Below are 23469 nucleotides of genomic sequence, written 5' to 3' on the forward strand. Positions count from 1 at the left end.
TAGCGCCACCGCAGCTGCTTTACTTGGTTGGTAAGCGTTTTCATTTTCATTCAGTTGCTTTTCGGTTCGTGAAGTGATCTGCCGCATACCAAAAAATACGTCTGTCTGTTAAATATTTTCAAGCAATCGCCTGCCAAGCAAAAAACAATTTAAACCTCCTATTTCCACCACCTACATCATAAACATAAATTATTGACGAAATAAAAAAAATTTCAGCTAAAGTGAGTGTTTAATGGAAATGAATGTTTTTCAATTTTCGGTACTCGAAGATTGAATATTTATAAAATGGGATTATAACTTATATAAATTAAAAATTAAAGTGAAAAATTATATTAATTTATAAACATATGTATAGACTTAAAAAAAAAAGCTAAAACCAGAAATTTTTTTTTTTTGATTTTTAAAAATTGTGCTAATTTTCAATTATGAAAGAGTATTGTAATAACTTGTTACATAATTATATTTATGCTACGGCTCACGCAACTATTCAATTATTCGAAGACAGTTGATATTATTGTTGTTGTTGTAGCGATAAAGACACTGCCCAAAGGTTTTGGGGATTGTTATCAATGTTGGTAGTGCTTTTCTGGATATAGAACCGGTATGTTCCGGTAACAAGCACCATTAAGGCATAAGCCTGACCATCTGGGTAACGACCCAAAATGACCACAACGACGAACAACGTCCTAGTTCGATGGGAAAGGGGTTCAAAGCACAATGCATAGCTTCCGAAACCCAGTTGTTAAGCTCACCTACGCGAGGCGAATCCTGTTTCAAATATGCATGTATCATACACATATTTAGCAGGCGAGGCTGTGACGACTCCAAGTTCCTCGTAGAACTAGAGAGTTGGGCTGCGGGATGGCCTCAATGTGGTCATATTAAATCGTTCCCGCTTAGGTCGTCTAGTACATTATTGGTGCCGGCAAAGAACCATCAACAGCGATAACACTTCCCAAAACATTCTGGGCGTGTCCTTATCGCTACAACAACAACAACAGTTCGTTGGGGAACTTGAATTGGTGTTTTTTTATAATAAGAAAAGTGATTAAATGCTATTTGATACTGATATTATAAAAATGCCCATGTAATCGCTATTACTTAGTCAAAATTTTTACCTAAAGCGCTTTTTCACAAAAAATTAAAAAAAAAACCAAAATTAATATTGTTTTTCGGTCGAAAACTGATTTCAGTGAATACCACATGAAATGCAATGCTGTGCATTGTTTATATTTTATTTCAAACAAATTCGCAACAATAATTAAACTTTTCAATTTTTTAAACAAAATAAGAAGTGGGCAACGAAATTTCAATTGACAAAACAGCTGACTTAGAAAATTTAAAATTCCTATTCCCTAATTATTGTTCTATCTTGGAGAAAAGAATTGGAGGAATTTTTCCGCGAGAACAAAATTCCAAGGGAATATCTAGAAATGGGCTGTATTTGTATGCTAAATCTTTAAGCGAGCGATAAGAAAAATATTTCGATATGCTTATTTATAACTCCTTTTAGTTTATGTCTGATAAAAAAATAAAAATCAGTTAAAACTTGTTGCGATATACCTCCAACGAGATTAAGGCCGAGCTTCTTTTCCAATTTGCATCGTGCTACTTTTTAATCCAATTGCGAATAAAAACCACCGCATATTTTTAATAGTCCAATTCACTTACTAAGATGATATCATCCGTGTATTACCCACTCAAAGTTCATAAGTGCTCTATTCTTAAATTAATGAAAATAAGTGATACTTTTCTTGATGAACGTATTTACACTTTAGTCTATCTTTGACCAATGCAGTGTATCCTGCGCTGTCTGACCTATTTCTATTTCCAGTTACTTATGGTTTCCCTTATCTATGCTTTGGTGCTTTGGCAAGATAATCTGGTTGTTCATGACCTGCATGTCCACCATGCGTCTGGTAGAGTTAATCCTTCATGCCTGTGAACCCACACTTACAAAACCTGCCATTAGACTGGGTCGATTTATTAACCGATATCGCGCGCCATCGATATTTCAATAGGATTTGGGCTCATTTCATTTGATTGTAAAATTTTCATATGCAGTGCAGGGTGTCCGACCCAAAAATGTCCGCTTAAAACGTTGTCGATAGCAGTTTTTTGAAAAAAAAATATATATTTATCGCCAACGTTTTTAGCGGACATTTTTGAGTCGGACAGGGTATACATATGAAAATTTTTTTAGTAGGTCATGAAAAACCCTTGAAAATCAAAGTCGAAAAAAAGTCAAAAAATTTAAATTCCGCAGGCTCGAAAATTATTTTCTTGGGTATGCGCAGTGGAACTTTTTTTCCTGAGCTCAAATCCTATCGAAAAATCGATGGCGCGATATCGGTTAACTTTCGTCCATACAAATCGACCCACCTTACTGCCTATTCATTGGGGACTTTAATGCAGTTGTCTACTAGCCTAAAGGTAGCTGTGACTTGCAAGGCTACTTGGTTTTCTGAAGTTTGAAGTCTTAACGCCTCTTTCTCTATAAATATAGGAAAGGAAAGTATTCTCACCATGTTCTAGCTGCGTCATAAGATGGCGTTCTTGTCGCACCTCATATACCGACAAAATCTATTAGCTGCCGTTATTCTACCGCTTTTCTTCAAAGGAGTGAAATATTTTTACAGTATTTGTTTGTTCGTATTTTGAGAAAAATACGCCCAAAGATTTTTTGACGTGTTGTTGCTGTTGACAGTCCTTTTTTTTGGCGCGTATTAATGTTGAAAAAATTATATTACGTGGGTTGGCGAGTAAGCAACTGGAGATAGCATGAAGAGTAATTTATGCTGTTATTATTCTCAGAATAAGTATTAGGGGCCGAAAGCTTCAGGCTTATCAGAATTATGTCATTATGCCTGGGATGGTTTAGTTGAGATTCGCAATCGAAGTAGGCATTATTATTTCTTATCACCTTAACAAAACTCTCAGTATCTGATTAAATCTTGCGGTGACCCCTAGGGTAGAATGCTTTCTATTTTATTTATAGTTGGTAAGCATTAGTAGAGTAAATTGCGAATCTTTTATAGTAAAACATACAAAATAGAAAATATCGTCTATACTAAATTCGTATAGCATTGATGAAAAACATTCTCGTAGATTTTTTAAAGTTATTTTTATCCGATCGTCTTTTTCTCTTATTGGTGATGGGCTTAATTCTATTGTACTTCAAACTATATCGGGTATCCTTCCTATGCAGGAAATATGATTTATTTTATTATGGATCCTTCTCTGTATCTTTTTGTAGGAAAGGGCAAACCACTAACAAGTGCTGTAACAAGCACGAACTATCCAATAGCCCCCTGCCAAAAAATAGTGACCTCTACTCACAATTCAAATTCCTTCTGAAGTTAAATATCTTTGAGTAGGTCTTCCCACGCCGCCGTTTTATGGTGGTAGCATGCTCCGCCTACAACAGCGAAGGTCTGGGATGAAGCGTCGGGCAAAGTAACATCAAAAAAATTTAGAAAAAGGCATAAAACATGTCGGTCTCGTCCTGCCAGTTTTTTGAAAATATTAAAAGGGAATACGGCACAAATTGGAAGATTGGTTTAATCTCCCCGGAGGAGAATCGCGCCAAGTAAAAGTTTATTTTAAATGCTCCTAGGATGGAGCAGGATGTAGAACGGGAAAGATTTCGATAGCCATAGAACTAAATCGTTCACGCCTGACCACCATCAAGTCTGTCTTGGATCAAGCAAATTGACTTATCAACGTGTATCAAATCCTTGATACCCCTGCGGGAGCTTTGTTCTGGTTTCTAAGCCATCAGATAAAACCACATTCTCCTGAAATGTGAAACCCAACTTCTGACTATGAGACAACCATTTCTTAATGACGACAAATGCCAACGTTTTTAAGGGCTACCTTTATGATCATACTCCTTAACAATCGCGTATAGCTTTCAGTAAATATTTTTCGGTACTCGCCTTCGCCAATGCGTAGAGGTCGGGTATGATGAGTGATTTGTAGAGCATATTTTCCGTTTATCCAGAGAACACCTCTCAATTGCATTCTTAATCCAAAGTAGCATTTATTGGCAGGAGTGATTCTTCGCTAGATTTGACATATGCTCTGATATATTTATTGAATACATTGATAAGAAACTTTCGTTCCTTCTTTGGTATGATTATGTTCTCCAAGCTGAGGCTTATGAGCCTTCTTCGGGACCCCAACTGCACTAAAGGTACACAGTTATGTCCATAATTTCTAGCAGAAAGAAACGTTATCAACAGCGCGATGTAAGCAGACATACTAACCCCTTTATTTTTATAAGTTATGTTAGAAATCGAATCATCAAACACCAAACTCAGAGGGCCCAGCCCATGCAAAGCCGTACTATGGAATATCAACTGTAGTGACTCGTTGCTAAGCAAGTTCATCAACAATACATCTGAGGAACAACATCAAGAAAAATTAACTGCTGATGGGCACTCAGAAGTTTTTTTGGACGTCGAGGGACGCCAATCGCTGTCTGCGAAAGGATTAACAAGCTTAAACCCAAAAAGGATTCCCGAAGACACCTGTAGGTGAATACAGAGAAAAGGGGAGAAAATAAGCGACCTTCTGCTTTGTCAGTGTCAGCAAAAATTATGTTGCCCTCGAGTTATGAGAGTTAAGCAAGTTTACACGTAACATGATCTACATTTAATGTGAATTTAATGGAAAGTAAATTGACCTCATATAGTCTAAAAGTAATGCCCAATCAGCTAGGAAACTTCATATATTATTTTTGCTTGACAGCAAAAGCTAATTGGAGAAACAAACAGCTAAGTGAATTCCATCAAAACTGCAGTAAAAACAACAATGGCATAAATTGAAAGGGTGCGAAAGTAACGCAATGTCTTCAACACATCATAAATCTGACACCTCAGTGATGAACCTTAGTTATTGGGATAAAAAAACTAACAAGAAATGATAAAAGCTACATAAACAAAAAGCATCTTAGAAACGTGCAACAATAAGTACCTAAAGCAAAAAAGTGCAAAAGTAAAATAAAATAAATAAGGAAAGCTAAGTTCGGGTGTAACCCGATATTACATACTTAGCTGCCAAATTGCAGCTTGCAAAACTTTTAAATTACCTTCTTTTAAAAGTGGGCGGTGTCACGCCCATTGTCCAGAATTTTACTAATTTTCTATTCTGCGTCATAAGGGCAACCCACCTACCAAGTTCCATCGCTTTATCCGTCTTTGGTAATGAATTATCGCCCTTTTTCGGTTTTTCGAAATGTTCGATATCGAAAAAGTGGGCGTGGTTATAGTCCGATTTCTTTCATTTTAAATAGTGATCGGAGATGAGTGCCCAGGAGCTTACATACCAAATTTCATTAAGGTACCTTAAAATTTATTCAAGTTATCGCGTTTACGGACAGACGGACGGACGGACATGCCTAAATAAATTTCTTTTTTCGCCCGGATCATTATGATATATAGAAGTCTATATCTATCCCGATTAGTTTATGCCGTTACGGAGTACCGTTATGCGAACAAAATTAATATACTCTGTGAGCTCTGCTCAGCTGAGTATAAAAAATGCGCAAACTTTTTGGCTCTGAAACCACAGTTCAGAAAAATAATAAAAACAAGTAAAATAATCTATTTTCAGGGTAAAGTGAATATTATATACCCCGCTGTAGATTTTTCGTTTGGTTTTGTTGTTTACTCTGAAGGTTGCTCTGCATCACCGAATTATTTTGTAATATTTCCGACATTAATCTTAGCTTCTTCACTAAAAAAAATACGTCAAAAACATTTCCTTAAGAGGCATTTTCTAAAAATGTTTGAACTTTTCTATGGACTGCGTAAAACTTTGCTAAACCTTACTTCGTCATCTTCAAAGCAGCTGCTGCAAAAGGAAGTTTCTAGTATGATGAGATATACCGGATGGACTCTAATTAAGGAGTGACCCTTAAAGGCCCTAATCATTATTGAACACATTTATTTTAGCGGACCCTTTGGTATCTACTGCCTGCCAAAAGGATCCCGCTATCTTGCAGGCAAAAATGTTCGCACAGCGTTTTATTAACTGAATCGAGACCCATCTATAAAGGAGTAGACAACAGGTGGTCAGGGGTACCTCACATTCCCTACAGCCATCTTTATTTGATTTAGTTGTACCCATGCGCAGTTCGAAGCAACCACAAGCGATGTTAGGCATTTCCATACCACCCTCTATCTGACCACAATTGAACTCACTGCTTTAATAATCGTTTGGCTGTCGGAGTATATGTTAAATTATTTAACCGTAGTAGCACTTGAGAGCATACCATCCTCGACATTCTTAATTTCGGCATCCTGAGCTGGGGAAGACGCTGCAGCGATCAGGCAAATTAAACCTTGCGGCTAATAAAAACTAGAGCAGATGGAAGGCCTCGCTGCGACAATTATGTTGCACAGAAGTTTAGAAAGCTTACGGGCTCCTGGTCAAAATATTGTTTTATATTAATCAAATCTACCGTTTGTTGTGTACAGATAAAATATTTTGTGTTCGATTACAGCTAGGTATAAAAATAAATAATAACACAACAACACTTATCTATGAGCAATGCGGCAGCAAGAAAATGATTGTTAAAATTTTCACTTTCATTCACTTGCGAAATGGCAGCGCCCGATGCGGCAGCCATGCTTTTATATATGTATTTATGTAGTTTATTAAAATTTTTTTATTGTATGCTGTTCATCGCATTATTTTGTTATTTTGATTTTTCTCTAATTTGGTTTTTGTTTCTTAACCACAAACACCTCTAATTAAGCAAAACAAAAAACTGTGTGAGATAAAAAATCATTTCTTTTTATTCGGAGTAGAAAAATTATTAGCACAATTAAAAAGAAGTGGTAAGATAAATGAAAAATAAACAATTCGCCACATGCCATAGACCTACAAGTACATATGGGTTTATTAAAAAGCGCAACAAAAAAAAGCAAAAAAAGTATGTGATCTTTTGAATTATGAATGAAAGTTATTCAAGTGGACGCAATCATTTTCACCAGTAACCTTATTAACATATTTTTAATTTCGTAAATCAACATTCATTTACAGAAAATACATTGACTAAAGCAGAAGAAATTTGCCCTAGTATATTTATAAATTAATTTGAAAACAAAATTTTGTTTATTGTACTTTTTTTGTCCAGTTCGATCTCATCATTTCATAATAAAAGAAAATAGCTGCCTCCTGTCATTATTAATTAACCTACACTTTATATGACTGAACTTTGAAAAGAATTCTATCAAAACACCATTACATACATGTTTTAAAGGAACTTTTACTCTGAAGAACTTGCAGTGTTTTAACCTACTTTTACCTTCACAAAGAGCGAGGAAACCGTTATGTAGTGTTATTTTGCTGGCTATAAATAAAACAAAACAGAGAATAAAAGTAATATTTACAAAGACGGCGTAGGATAAAACTTTATTATGAACTTAACGGTATAGTGATAGACGGGCTCTAAAATCGTTTTGGATATGTGCTTCAAAGGAGACGGCAAACTTGAATTTTTCCTCTATGGAAGGATGTCATTTTCCACTATTAAAACAGTGCAAGCGCCCATTGATACGCGCATTTGTCTTATCAATTTAGCGAGTTTCGAATCTTCTTGACTCGATATTACCCGGTACTTGTAGAGCTATACTTGATGTGAGTACCGTATCGATACTTTACATTCGATATCGTGTCCCTAGATATAAAAACGGTCGGGGTTTCCAACAAATTTCATAAATTATTACACGAAATAATTTTTTTCAAAAAAATTTTCCTTGATTTTTGTTTGATTTATAGCATTACCTAAAAGAGACATGGCCAGGTGTTCATTTCCGGCGTCGCGCCCATTTTCCAAAATTTTAGCGAATTTTTATGACTTTTTCATAAACTCAATTCACTTATTAAGTTTCATCATTTTATCGGCCTTTGATAATAAATTAACGCATTTACTTCATTTTTCGAAATTTTAATATTGATGTTTATTAAAGTGGGCATGATCAGCCACCGATTTTTTTAATTTTCACTAAAACAACGTTAACCTCAATGGCGCATTTCAGTACGATATCTTCAACGGCTTCTGATTTACGGCTTGGCAAACTTAAAAAAATTGTTTCTTCTAAATTTAATCGGTGCCACGCCATTTTTCAAAGTGTTACCAAAATTTTATTTTCCCTCATAAAGTAAAACGACTTATCAAGTCTCATTGCTTTGTTTGTCTTTTGTACTAAATTTGCGACAACATAAGGGACGCATAGACGGACATGTGTTATCAAAATCTATATTTAAGTCTATATCTAACTCGATTTTTTATGCCGTTACGTACATTTGTGAATACTACCATGTAGCAAACTTGGGATTTGTTAGCCCTGAGCTCAATACATACAATAGGTCCATCTAAAAAAGTCATAAATTTCATATTTTGATATCAACTTTTAAAAATAACGGTTAAATTAAATTTTAGCCCCTAAAAAACAAGTCATTTTTAAATATGCATATATAAAAGGAACTAGCAGACGCGGCAGACGTTGTTCTGCCCTAACTTTGGTTTATCTGCATAATTTTTAGGAAGATTTTACCTCTTACTCCCCCTCCCCTTCTTTCCTACTTTTCCTTATCCTTTCCTACTTTTCCTTTACTCTTCCCTCTGCCTTTCTCTTTCTCTGCATCTCTTTCTCTCTCTCCGTATTTTCCCTCACTTCTTTTGCGCTCCATCTATCTCTATCTCTCGTCTAGGTGAAGGGCTACCTACATATGTATATACCAAGTTTTTGGAAAATCGACCCGTGAGTGGAATTTGTTCGAATAAATCGGTCCCTGGTCCACTTTCCGGGAAAAAACTTCACAGCGATACTCTTCGGGTTGCTGTGTAGCGACCATGAGAATTTGAATAACATGGGTGTAGTGGTTTCGGAGTCCATAAGCTGCACACAAACATATATCTTTCTTCATATATATAGAGATAGATAGATAAAATCTCCTTAGTACACAAACATTGCCATATATGTACATACATATATACAAATATACCAAAAAATATAATTTTTTTTTTAATTTCAACGGAACGCTTAAAATATTTAACGAAATAGTATTTTTCAAGATGCATGCATTCTTAACCATTTATGTTGCATTAAATTGGCAACACGCATATATATGTATGTACATGCATACGTACATATATCAAGCTGATATGAAATGAAAATACATATATACATCCCTAAATACCTAAATAAATGTACTTCCGAAGTTAAATAACGCTAGCGAATGGCGGCTTTTTTCATCATTCGATATAATTCAACATATGGTGAATGTCCCACTCAAAGCATGTATGCTCGTACAGTTCACAGCGAACAAATACACGTACTGCACTTTTTGGAAAAAATGTTGCTTTTCTTCAATCAATTTTGCTCAATTAGAAAGGAATCAAATATTTTCTTTTTATGTAGAATCAAGTATTTTCCCTACAAAAAACAAATATTAAAATCGATTCATCATTTTTTGAGTTATAGTTGTGTTATCAAAATTGTTATGATTTTTTACTTATTATTTAAGAATTCATGAGCTTAACACCGGCTTATAATAATTGCATATTCAATTATTATGTTTTTCTAAGAGAAACTGAAAAGAAAGAAAGAAACATTTATTGTCATATTGCGGTGGTGCCATTTCGAAAACCGCCACGTAATCATCATCAGGCAATTTCGTAATGTTGTCAAAGGTTTCACCTAGATTAGAACCGCGAATCACACGGTGAAACCGCAGTTGCTTTAACCACTAGGCTATCCTGCCTGTATATGTTTCCTTAATTCAGTTTATCTCATTTCTACACTAACAACACAACTGAGACATTCTGTCTTTATGTTAATTTTGTGTGTATGTAGATTTGTTTTTGAAAAGTTTCTTTTTCGTTGCGAATGAGCTTTGTAAAATCGGGCTCAGTTTTACATATTTATGTGTGTTTGTTTAAAGGTGGGTACAATTTATACTTTTTATTTAAGAATTCATGAGCTTAACACCAAAAACATGAGCTTAACACCAATAGCATAATAACTGAATATTCAATTATTATAAGCCGGTGTTAAGCTCATGAATTCTTAAATAATAAGTATAAATTGAACGCACCATTAAACAAACAAACAAATATGATTTTTTATTAAATTTTGGCAATTTGTTACGCTCCTTCAATTTTTACCTTCATATTATTATAAAAAATTTCATCTCACGAAAAAACCATTTTAAAATCTGGGCATTATGTGTGAAGTTATGGGCGTCCAACGGCATTTACCGATTTTATAAGATTTATAAGATTTATATAGATTATAGATGATCTAGCATATTGTGAAAAAGGATTATATTAATATGTCATGAAAAAAAATCCTAAAAACAGACTATTTCACTGTTCTGTAAAATTAAAATGCCGTCATCTAAGCGAATGTATTATGAGTTTTATTTATATTTTATCAATACTTGGCAACGTAAAACAAAGTAAATAATGTTTATGAAGTACGTTGTGTACATTAAGTTTCGCACGTTTCCAAATCGATGACAAGATGTCGAATACCAGGCAAGTAGACGAAAGAGCCCCATTTACGAAAAAATAAAGGTTAGAAACAGTTAATTCCATTCAAGGTGTCATAAAAAAGGGAAATCATCCGAAATAACACAACAAGGACTTGTTAAAGCTCTATTATGCGGATGGTATTAAGATGTCTTCCGATTTAGGGCACAAGGGGCCTACCATTAAGGTAAATTAGAGACAAAGACATTGTACGTCATTCAAACAGTTCATTTTGCTTATCGTAATAAGCAAGAAGCTGTAATTAACTATCCTAATTTATTATGGATGGGGCACGAAAAGAATTAATTTTAATTATTTTTTATTTTTCTCAAATTCGAGATGATTTGGCTAATAAACTTATTCTTGGAAATTGAGAGCGAGAAGGCTTTCGCTTACCACCGCACTGATGTTAAGCTGGACGCTTAAATTGGCATTGAGCAGACCAAGTATATATAGCGAAATCCCTTACACTGCGCTGGCAGTGCTCCGGCTAGCAAAACTTCCGCCTGATTGCGGGTCCATAATAATAATATTTATTTTATTATTCATACCATTAAACCCGGTACCTAATATTATTCAATCGATCACAGATGCAATAAACTAGTAGCCGGCTAATTTGTCATTCAATGCGAACAGCTGACAATTAATTAAATAACTCATGCATAACAAAAAGTAATGTGCAATCGCCTGGATTGTCTGCCAAAAACCTCAGCACAACGTCCATTGTCAACAAAATTTGCAGTGCTGATGCATATCCACGGCTGACGCTAATTACAATTGAGTGAAAAAATAGCTGTAAGTAAAGTCAATGACGCGTGACTACGCCGGTTATGCGCTGTCATGTTATGTGGCAATGCACTCAACAGCAGCGCAACAACTCTACTAATCACAGAGAATAACCAACTACACCGGTATATAAAAGAAACTGAGTAGCGAGTAAACCATTATCAAGCGGACAGACAACCAGTCTAACTATTTGACAAGTAGAAAATATTTAATAATTCTTCAACTACCGAAACTTAATTTCGTTGTGCTGTTAAAGTAATGAAAAACTCAAAACGAAGGCGGAAACCTATAAATATTTTTACTGAAGTAGTTGGGGAAGGTTGTAAATGAAAATAATATTCATTAGCAGTTTGGGCTTACTTTTCAGTGGTTTACCTTGCACATGCCAAACAGTGGCCATACGACTGTCAAATCTTGTCTTGAGTGTGAGCCAACAGCCTAGTACCTAATTTAAACTTTGGAATAAAATAACTATTATGGGCATACAAAAAGGTGTGACGTTCAATAAGGAAAATTCAGTAATGAATATTATGGAACATTTGTGTTGAGATCTGTCTAAAAGCAAAAGTAATTCCTAAATTAATTTAACATGTCTACTTAAAATACCTTTCCCTTTCAACTGCTTTTGTTACGTAAATCAGTGTAGTGATATTCAGTATTGTAATAACAAAACTGCTCAAGCAAATAGATAATTTCCAGCCCACTTTTTTATTTGGGGCACGTCAAAGCAATTATTTTTGTTGTTTTGTTTCCTCATTTCATTTATGTACGTACATACATCACTGCATAAAATAACCACTTACGAAATTTGTCTGCGCAGTCGAACAAGTAATTGTACATTTGCTTTTTCAAAATATTGCTTATTTAGTTTTTATTCATTTTACTTTTTTGTATTTCGCCTACTTAAAATTGCAATTCATACAACGTATATTCGCTGCAATTATTTTTCATTTCCGTTGAGTGCATTTAGTGGCGCGCCAAGACGAGCTTGCCATGAGCTATGATGTAACGACGCTGTTACAAATAAACATATATTAAAACAAGTAAGGACGGGACTGTCTTCGGCTATGCCAAAGACTTCACACCTATCATGAATGGGGCTGAACAATAATCTCATCCCGTTCGTAATGTCAAAATAATGCCTGTATAAGATAAGAAATATATAATGAACAGATGTACACACCTAAACGATTTTTAAGATAAATATAAAATAAAAAATGGAAAAAAACCCCCTTATCTGAACGATCGGTTGTATGTGATATATATTATATATAGCTTCGATCGAAATGATTTTTATAGGAAATCTTCTATGATATATTAGAATAAATATCACCAAGTTTCACGGTTTTATTTTGGAAACTAAGGGAGAAATGGCCAAAAATCTTTCTATCTGAACGATCGGTTGTATGGGATAGGTATATACTATATACATATAGCTCCGATCAAAGTGATTTTTTCAGAAAATCTTCTATGATATATTAAAATATACATCACCAAGTTTCACGTTTATACTTTCTAAATTAAGGGAGAAATGGCCAAAAATCTTTCTATCTGAACGATCGGTTGTATAGGATATAACTATATATAGCTTCAAAGTGATTTTTTCAGGAAATCTTGTATGATATATTAGAATAAATATCACCAAGTTTAACATTTTGATGTTGGAAATTAAGGGAGAAATGGCTAAAAACCTTTCTATCTGAATTATCGGTTGTATGGGATATATACTATATATAGCTCCGATCAAAGTGATTTTTTCAGAAAACGTTACAAACATCGGACCAAAGTTAATTTACCATTTCATGTCCATGAAAGGTATAAAAAGACGCGCATGCGCAACAGCAGTATGACAATGTCAATTTGAAAGCCACGCGGCCAGCAACCGCCATTCATGGGACATTTAAACAAACATACAAACGATTATATAGCATAATGACGGAAGCTTTTGCGATAACCGGCATTGGCTTAAAACCAGCTGTTCAACCATGACATTGAGATCGCCGCTTTGTGAGTAAGTGTTGAAGAGAAAAAACCAAACTTACAATAACATGCATACGTGTTATGGGAATGCCGAAATATTGACCAACGACCAAGCGACTTAAAAAGAAACAATAAAACAAACAAAAAACACGAGAAGAAAAAAAATTATTTATAATAACAATTACACCTATAGATAACAATTTAGGTAACAAAAACATAAAATACTTATATAGATATATAAAAGTAAGCTTATAAAACAGCTATAGTTGATAACAGTTTAACCATTGCAATTTAGCCGATTAAACTGAGATGAGCAGTAAAATTTTAGTGAGGTTCCATGAGACAGTAAACCTTGGTGCCGAGATGATTTTTCTTATAAAACTGGATACCGTTTGGAATCGTTTCAGGGCTATTTAGGATAATTACTGAAACATTTCACTAGAAATTGTGGACCATTTCGGGAATATCTCCGGGTTATTTCGAGATCATCTGGAGACCACTTCGTTAGAATTTCCCACTTCTTTTCGGAATCAATTCGGAACTGTTTCCAGATTGTTTCGGGACTATTGTGTATCTCATCAGCAGGATTTGCATAAAAATTCCTATTTTGGAATAATTTCGGTATAATTTAGGGGTTAATTTGGGACCGATTTCTGATTATTTTTTTCTTGGTACATATTTAGACATCCTTGCCAAATTTGATCTTTGAGTGCTATGGAGCCCAGACTAGATTGTTGCTAAAAATTGATTTCATTAAAGAGGTTTGAAGGTGTGCTGTGATACCGCATAAGATAACGGTGAAGTTATTACATAATATTTTAATTTTGAATTAAACTGCTCTCCGAACTGAAATATTTTCTCTTAGTTCTAGCAAATTAACCTGCATCAGGCAGGGTTTTTTCACATTGGATTGTGACCTACACTCATAGGCCACCCTCGATCACAGAACAGTAAAGCTTAGGTGTTTAACAGCCGCTTGGTTATCCTGGTAGATGTAAAATTGTTTTATCGTAGTGGGTCCAGCAGTTCTGTATAGCATCCTGCTCATCGCACCCTTGATTGCGGCAACTTCTTGAACCCACATGTTGTATATAATTATTGACAGAAGAATTGGGTGTTAGATTGAAATCCATTCGCTTTCCAAGCTACTCACCCTTACACCCGGTATCAGATCCCAGACCGCTATTTACCTGAACTGGCTAAGGGTCAGCTGCGGCACTTATTTTCATCCTTGTCCCAGTCCTATGCCGCAACATTAGCTATTACTATTCAATATTCTTTAACGTGAGTACCTTACAATAGAACATTCAACCTCACGGTGTCATACACAGATCTAATTGCATGATCAATGGTCCAACTATCGGCTCTATGATGCCAAACTCAACACTTCGTAGCCGAATCATTGGTACCAAATTAATGTGTTTCAATCACAAGGTCTTATCTTGGTACGATGTGGAGTCTACCCAAGCTCCCACCATTTTAAGAATAATGGCATGCGGTTGCAAGGCAACTACAATTTGAATTCTATTACTATTCTATTCCAAGCATTCATAATTCGCTGCATCATGTTCTGACTCTTTGTCATAATGCAACAGATACATGATACAATTCTACAATTATATTACAAGTATAAAGAGATGTGAACAGCCTGTTCCGAGCATCAGGAATAATAATAAACTTGCATCACAGTTAAGGGACTGTGATTGAACCTCGCCAACACATCATTATTAAAATTTCCATTCACAGTAAATAACTACTTAGAAAAATCTGATTAAGTACTCGGTCCCTTGGTAAAGCGATAAATTACTGATACATCTTCATTAAGTACAGTTACTGATCACATTCACTCAATATCAAATGCCATTCGTCATTATAGCCTAACACAGTTTCAAACATTTCAATAGGAAGAGTGAACACAAACCCAATCTTACAATTATCAATTGCTACCCACAAACTATAGGCATCTGCTTTATCTTAAATTTTCTCAACATCCGAAGAGAATGCTTTATCGTCTGATTCAAGGGCTAAAGTTACCGCATTACTCCGAAGATAATGCTTCATTACCAACTCCAACGAAGAAGAGACTGCACAGCTTCGTTAAGTATGCTTTATTGTCAACTTCCTCGAAAATGAAGTAACCATTTTAAGGAATAAAACACGATATGAAAGCACAACTCTCGTGATTTATCCGAAACCTCAAGGCAGGAATCAAAATCTGAATACAAGCATCTGCGATACATTGTATCAGGTCACGACTGGCTTATCCTGAGATCCGCGGTACAGTTTTTATAGACCGTGATAGATTCACGCATGTGTTAAACCACGTCCACTTTGCTCCGTTTCGAGTAAACATCACTCCAGGATTGGTAAGCGTTATTTATAAGCGTCACTAATACGAAGACGCGAGTTTGCTATGGATATTTGCTACATGGTTTTATGATCGCCTACCGAGGGTAAATTCTACAGCCCCAACCCGCGGGGGGTTCGGTCGAATTGTCCTACCTTCCATGCGAACATAATTAAAATGAAAATACTCCTTCACAGTCCTTGCACCTGATAAGCAGACTAGGTAATTCCAACAAATTTTGAGCGCGGAACCTTTCTTTCTACTTCCACTCTACCGGATTGTCTAACATCTGTTAAACGTACTGACTTAATAAGTCAGAAACGTTTTTTGCAAAACCCTGGCACACCTTCTTTGAATATTTCGTAATATTAAACAATAGCTCACAAACCTTTAAGTGTGTTATTTACGTACCTACCCAAAGAAATATATTCTGTGGCAATTTGAAAGAACAACCTAATTCGAGTTAGGATAATGGCGATACATAGACCTTTATCTGAAAAGCTAGCCACAATTCACCATTGTAACTTCCTATATTGTGTAGCAGCCATTGGCGCTAGGGCTATGAGTAAGTAACACAGGGAGATCTGTAAAGGATTTCTGTTATGAAGCCAGAATATCACTTTTATCCTAACTCGAATTAGGTTGTTCTTTCAAATTGCAACAGATATATTTCTTTAGGTTAGTACGTAAATAACACACTTAAAGGTTTGTGAGCTTTTGTTTAATATTACGAAATATTCAAAGGTGTGCCGGGAATTTGCAAAAAACGCTTATGACTTATTAAGCCAATACGTTCAACAGATGTGAGACAATAAATACATATGTACGTATTAGGTTGTATTATATGCGTTACGTATTGACAATCATAACAAATGAAATAAAGATTGGTAATATGAGACAAAAAAAGCTATAAACAAATCGTAGAGTCAAACTCAAAAGAAATAGAGAATAACAACACAGTTGACGATCACAATCTCCCACAAGCTGAGGGCAAGGTACTGTAAGAAAGAAGTACAACAAAAACATAATTATAGACTTTGTAAAACCTTAACATAGCGCCGCAGAGTTGAAGTCGCACTAAAATCGACTAAGGCCGTTTTGTTATGGTGTTGTGTGTCGCATTTATAACATTCACTCAAGCCATTCGAACGAAAGTGAAAGTTTGCTTTGCTATGTAACAGAGAAAAGCTCAAAGCTAAGTACAAATTACGTGAAGAAAATCAAGGTGACGCAGACATGATAATGAAATGTGCAAGTATATTAGATCGAATACTGAACTACTTTATTTGGGGCCACTAACTGACGAATGATCGTAGCGAACAATATTTAACAAAACAGATCCATCAACCGCTTTCGCACGATACACGATAACTTTTGGCAAGGTCTCCTGAAATCTGCACAGACAGTGAAGGTTGGATTCATACATTCTTAAGATCAACAAAGCGAACTGATATTGCGATTTGCTACTCTACCTAAGCCAACAGGTGTTTATGAAGGCACAACCCTAAGAGATCGTTTTCCTGCAGAAAAATTAGATACAATCATGCAAAGCGACAATGACTACCTCCGGCGGATATTGGCTTATCAAACTTTTAGCTCTTTCATTCTTGGTAGCCACCTTTGTACCAACAGCGTTGAAGTCTGAGCTAAATGCATTTTAAGTCCCAAGTTTTAAAAAATATTTGGGCAAGAGCACGTGACAAAGAAAATTCCAAAGTGTGACGTAGTCCGAATTCGTTGCCGTATTTAGCCAGCGATTTAGTTATTTTTGTTTCTCTGTTTGAAATTGGTGAACATTATCCAAGGTAGACTTTCAGAAACCGATAATTCAAATATACTTTTTCAAAAACATTCTTCTTATGTTGCTTTATTTGCAGCAGTAAGAGCTTTCCCTAAATTCATACATAGATTAACAGGAATATTCCCGGCCTCACTTAATTCGTGTTCCGCTGAGACGGGTTTGGGAGTTTTGTTATCTTGTTTTTTTTTTTTTTAACAGAATAGATTTACACTAATCGGATATTTTACACATATTTATCATGAAAATTCCCAGGTCAGAAAAAAGCGACCAGCGGACCAAACAGAAACAAATAATACCATTTTTTGATTTATACGAACGGTGAAGGCATTGTGGAACTACCATGATCAGAATCAAGGCTAATAAATGAATCTCATTGCATAGCAAACACGGCACAGACTAAAGTTTTAATGCGTCATAATGCAGCTACTTGTGCATAGTTAAGTTGTGGTCCCCACTGTTATGGTCTGTTTTTGGGCAATTTTTTTTATCTGCTGGCTTATTTTGCAACCCATTCGCTAAAGCCGATAAAGCGTAGATCTCTCCATCTGACTGCTGAATAAACTGAGAAAATAACAGTTGATAATATCACAGATCACTGAACCAGCGAAAAGCAGCGACTGAGTAATGCCCAGTGAGTCCAGAATATGCACCTATGCGTATTAAAAGGAGGTTTTTATGCTTATCGTCCATTTATTCCTACCCAAAAGTCTTAGATTTCTCACTCCGCAAAACGAATATTTTTTGATAGTCTCAAATAAAGTGCAGCACTTCTATACAGTCACTGCTGCCACGTGACTAGACAAGTTGATGACATTGGGACATCGTTTAGACGCCAGTATCATTACACGCTGTCACCACTAGGCACTTTCTGGCTCTATGAGATAGTCAAGATAAAGTAAACTATTAAATAATAATTTAGATATTCACCCAACCAAAGTTAAAAGAATCCTAATGTTACTCAAATGAAAAAAAAACTAAGCTGATAAATATCAAATTTTCATACACGTAAATAAGATTCACGAGCCAAGATACCTGAATGATCGACGCCACCCAAAGTTTAAAAATAACTTCACGCCATAGGCAGCTTTAAAGTACATAATTGTTTTTTTTTTTTTTCAATAGCTTGGCTTCCTTTCATATATTTTTCGTGCGCTTCGCTAGTCGATTCGCTTTCTTGATCAATGCAGTTAATTTAATTAACGCCTGCAGTCCAAGTTAAAAACTAAAACAATAAAAGCGAGGATAGTAGTAATAAATATCTTCTTCTTTTTGGGTAATTTTCATTAATGAATGGTTTTTGTTTTAATTTTTATATTTTGTTTCGAAACAAACCATCATTTAAAACTGAGAGTGACGCCTAAAGTATCTGCCTTCAAAATTTAACAACGATCAATTCGTGTAATTTGCTTTCAAGTTTGAGTTGGGCTGAATACCAGAAAATTGTAAATTTCCCCTTGTCGACACGCTATCGAACTGTGAATGTCAAATTTTACGTTTATTAGATTTTTGCGATATTATATCGATCAATAATTTGCATTCAAATGATTTAACGAGCATTATCATCGCATGATCAAAAATGTACCGATCAAACAAAGTTGCCAAGTTATTGATGTGTAGATTGAGAGCGTAATTTTACTAAAACTTAAATTCTGTGGTAGAGCGTAACGGAAGTTAATAGCAGAATCCGAAAAAATGAGGAATATTACAGTGTATACATTACTTTTTGATAAGTAACTCTATTTTAATGATATATAAATTCCCGTGTGTTATAGAGCTGGGCATAATTAGTTTGAGGTCAGGGCAGCACAGACATGTCAATGCTAAAAAGGCTAGACGAGGGTTGCCTCTGCTACAAGACTCCAAATTCTCATGCCTACACTGAAAGAAAAAAACTGGTAAAATCAACAGAAATGGGGTCAATTCAACCGACATTTCTGTCAATTTTTATCCAAAACAACAAGATATTGAATCAACTGCGCACAAATCGTTGATTCGTAATTGACCGTTTTAGTAGTCAAATGAACAAAAAAAATTATTGCGACAGCTTTGTACGAAAGTACCTATGTTGCGGCATTTGCAAGGCAGATGAGTTTTCACTGAGATCTTTTCATGGCAGAAATACACTCGGAGTGCTTGCCGAACAGTACCGAGGGGCTACCCCGCTTAGGAAAATTTTCTTCTAATTGAAAAACCTAATTTCTAAAATTTGTATGTTGCTTTGCCCGGGGTGTAAACCCATGGTCTTCGGTGTGGTAGGCGGAGCACGCTACCATCGCACCACGGCGGCCGCCATATACATACGTAAATATATACATTCATATAGTACACAGCATACATAAGTACAAAGTAGAGAGCGCAGTGAGCGTAAAATTCTCTTTGAAATTTGCTCATGTATTGACTGTTGATCGCTGTTGAAATGACCAGTGAGATCAGTTGTGTTAACAAAAAAATCAGTTAGATTCATTAAGAATCTGTCAATTTTACAGAATTTTGTTAACTTTAGAGCAACAATTTCTCTTCTGTTGAAATAACTAACCTAATTTGTTCGCTTGACAAAGAACTCGGTCGAAATAAACCATAATTCGATCAATTTCACCGAATCTCCGTTAAGTCAAGAACAACAGTACCGATTTGTTGATTTTACTAGCACCATTTCTTTCAGTGTAGTGGTAGACCTGCAGAGCTACAGGGAACACTTAAGCGGAAAATGAAATTGGTTTCTTCTCGGAGCATGACAGTGCAAAATAAAAATTTGAAACTTTGAACATACTGCACATTTTTAGCTTTGTTTCTGATAATCGTGAAAATAGTTATTCTATATTTGATGGTAATCACTTAAAAATTATATTGAAACTAACAGACCGGCAGGCGTTGTTCTGTCTTAATTTTTGTATAGCTGCATAACTTTTAATTTTTTACCCTTTATTCCCACTTCCCCCCTTTTCTATGTTCTCTTTTAGTCACTCCTCTTTCCGTCTCTTTCTCTCTGTCTGTCTTTTCCATCCTTTCTTTTCTCTTTAGCTCGCTCCATCTCCTTCTCCCTGCCCCACTCCATCTATCCGTATTTCTCTATCTTCATCTAATTTTATCTCTTTCTCGTTCCATCGTTTTTCTTCTCTCTAGTTCTTTTCATTCTTCTCCATGCGTTGTATGTATTTTCTGATGCTATTTTTCATTTTGGGGTATTTATTGTTTGTACTCTATTATTATCTCGACCTGTACGCCACCTTCCGGTATTTTTTTTCCCTTATAATTTCTCTCTCACAAAATATCCCAGTTTGGTACGTTGTTTCTAAATAACCCGCCCCAGGCGCCACCTATCGGAATGTTTCCACCTTATATAATACATTGTCATCGGCTTCTCAACCAGGTATAGGGTACTAGGTTTGAAGGTCCACGGGAAGTACCTCAAAAAAATTCCTAAATATCTAGATTCGTGCACCCCCTAACTTTCGTTGCAGTGTCACGATGCCATGATCTAAGTGTAAGGATTCACGTTTCTACATCAGTATAAGTTAAAAATCGATCGTAAGATTTCACATCCTATATATGGTTTTTCTAAATATCTCGATCCCTCTTTAATATAGAGCAGCTTTTCATCTCATTGCATTTTAGTGGGGCTCCTAAGATATTTTGAGAGTTTTGTTTTTGTTTGCAGCAACAAATAAGTCATAACAAAAACATATAAAAAATAAATAACATTTTTCTCTTTTTTCTCTTAATTTTGTAGCATATGAGGAGCCATAATCAAAACATCATGTTGCTACCACCTCTAACACAAAAAGGAACATTTACAGTTTTCCTATTGCTTATGCTTACGCCCAACTACTCACAAACGGAACTCACTGACAACAAACAAACAGCAGAAGTTACTGGCAAACCTACAATATACAAGCCTGCTGTCATACGCACTGAGCTACGTTTCGGCCGCAATCTGGATCCGGAAAAAGTCAGAGTTGTTAATGTTACATCAAACGCGGGCGAAAATGTAGAACTTTTGGTTGCCAAAGATTCAAGACGTGGCCGACTTGCTGATGCTGAAACCAGCTACTTTGTGCGAAGCGCCGACGTAAGTAAACCCAAGCCGAGGCCAGTAAACGTCAAATCTTCAACATATAATTTCCAACATACACCAGCTTTGTTAAAGCAAGCTGAGTTGGTACGCCAAAGTCGAGACTATCAAGAGCGCAAAGCCGATGCTGAAGCGCGACAAATTTTAAAGATACAAAATGCTCTGCGGCAGGAAGATGGCATGCAGGCGCCTGGCAGCGGACGGTCACAATATGCACGCGAATTACAATACAATGGCCTAAACGAGCCGCAGAGGCAGCAGCGACTTCGTGTCTCCGATGATTTCAAACAAGTACAGAACCATGGACAGGGATCTGAAAAACCTGCAAAACGTAATGCAAATACCAATCGAAACAAAAGCTTCTCCTTCCCATCCGAGGTAGATGCGGCATACCAAACACCAATTGATCGTTCTTGGCAACCATTGGAAATAATAAATGCGCAACGTCCACGTTACATGCGCCAAGCATCTGGCTCGTGGTTCGGTGACGGTATTAATTTTCGTCCTATTTTTAATGCCGCACTCAGCACTATGGCTGATTATTATGCACGCACAACAAGCAATACAGATGGCGCTCGTCAGGCAACAAGTCCAAAAAATATTCTTACCAAAAACGATTTCTTAGTAGGTGGTAAAAAGAGAACCGCATATGTACCATCCGACATTGTGTTAAGTTCATCTACAGCTATTATGTCTGGAAATAGTCACAAAGAACCAAATAGCATTTACGACAGCAACTATAATGCAAAAAGATATAATAATCAAAAATCCAATGCATATCAAAATAACCCCAACACATACTCAAAGCTGCCAATATTGCGGGACACTCCCAACCAGTATTCTACTGCAGCTTCATCACATAGCTCTTCTATTGTTAATGGTCCAGCAGTGACAGTAATTGAGGGTGTTCGTGTGCCTGATACGCCTGACGATAAGGTTAGAACTTGGCGAAATGCGCGTGTTTTAAATAATAAACTCGTACCATACCCCGTGGGTTATACGCCGCCTAAAGTACAGATACAACACTTTGATAGGTAAAGAAACGAGTCGAGCGCCTAGGTAGATCTACTAGTACAAGTTCATAGAAACCGCCAAAAATATAATATGGTTTTCAAATTTTAATAATAATACTTAAGTTATAGACAGCTGACAGAAAAATGTTCTGGTAGCTAAAAATCTGGCGCTTCTCCAAGAATGTGTTCGTATATTGTAATTTATTGCCAACTCTTAACTTTTGTATTTGCCATTAAGATATAATTACTACATTTGAGGCACCCTGTCACGATTTTCGGGATGTGTTATTATAGCCACATCGTCCTTTCCAATGTTCCTGGAATTATCAAGTTAACTAAATATGTAAAGCTGGCTCTAAATAGAAGGCCACCGTCAATTAGGTCGAAAATCATGATATTTTGAATTTTCAAATATTAATTGATTTGGTCTTACACATATTCTTTATTAATTATAGAATAAGAGCACGTATTGCACTTTCTTATCTTTAAGATATGTATTACATATGTAAAATCGCATAATATAAAATGTTTATGTTAACTACCTTTAAAATATATAAATAATAATAAATAATTTTAATTCAAAAAGATTTGCGAGGCATACAAACATCCTGTCCGAACATTAGCTTACCTGCAACAACATTTTTTTGTATATACTCAGCAGTGATACCAGGGTGAATCTAAATACATTTTTGGAAGGGAACTGCACGAAAAAAAGTCGGTTGCGTATACGTTAGGTTAGGTTTTAGGAATAAACTGCAGCGATCAGCCAACTTAAACTTGCGACTTATATTTAGCTGTTGACCAGAGCCCTCCCCCACTCCCCACCAACCTTTCCCACCAACTTCGACCCATCCGTGAACGAGTTAACCGGTCCCCTGCCCCGGATGAATCCTCTTCCCCACTCCTCTCTCGGAGGAATGACTG

The 23469-nt window shown here is 35.8% G+C and overlaps 1 protein-coding gene across 1 annotated transcript; it reads left to right on the forward strand.

Annotated features, from left to right (window-relative positions):
• The first annotated feature begins 66 nt into the window (after positions 1-66).
• LOC137244703 (uncharacterized) lies at positions 67-23130 on the forward strand. Its single transcript, XM_067774114.1, has 2 exons — positions 67-221; positions 21191-23130. The coding sequence occupies exon 2, from the start codon at positions 21194-21196 to the stop codon at positions 22568-22570; it is 1377 nt and encodes a 458-aa protein (XP_067630215.1). The 5' UTR covers positions 67-221; positions 21191-21193; the 3' UTR covers positions 22571-23130.
• The last annotated feature ends 339 nt before the right edge of the window (positions 23131-23469 follow it).

Source organism: Eurosta solidaginis, chromosome 1 (genome assembly GCF_040869045.1).
Source record: "Eurosta solidaginis isolate ZX-2024a chromosome 1, ASM4086904v1, whole genome shotgun sequence".
Lineage (NCBI taxonomy): Eukaryota > Metazoa > Arthropoda > Insecta > Diptera > Tephritidae > Eurosta > Eurosta solidaginis.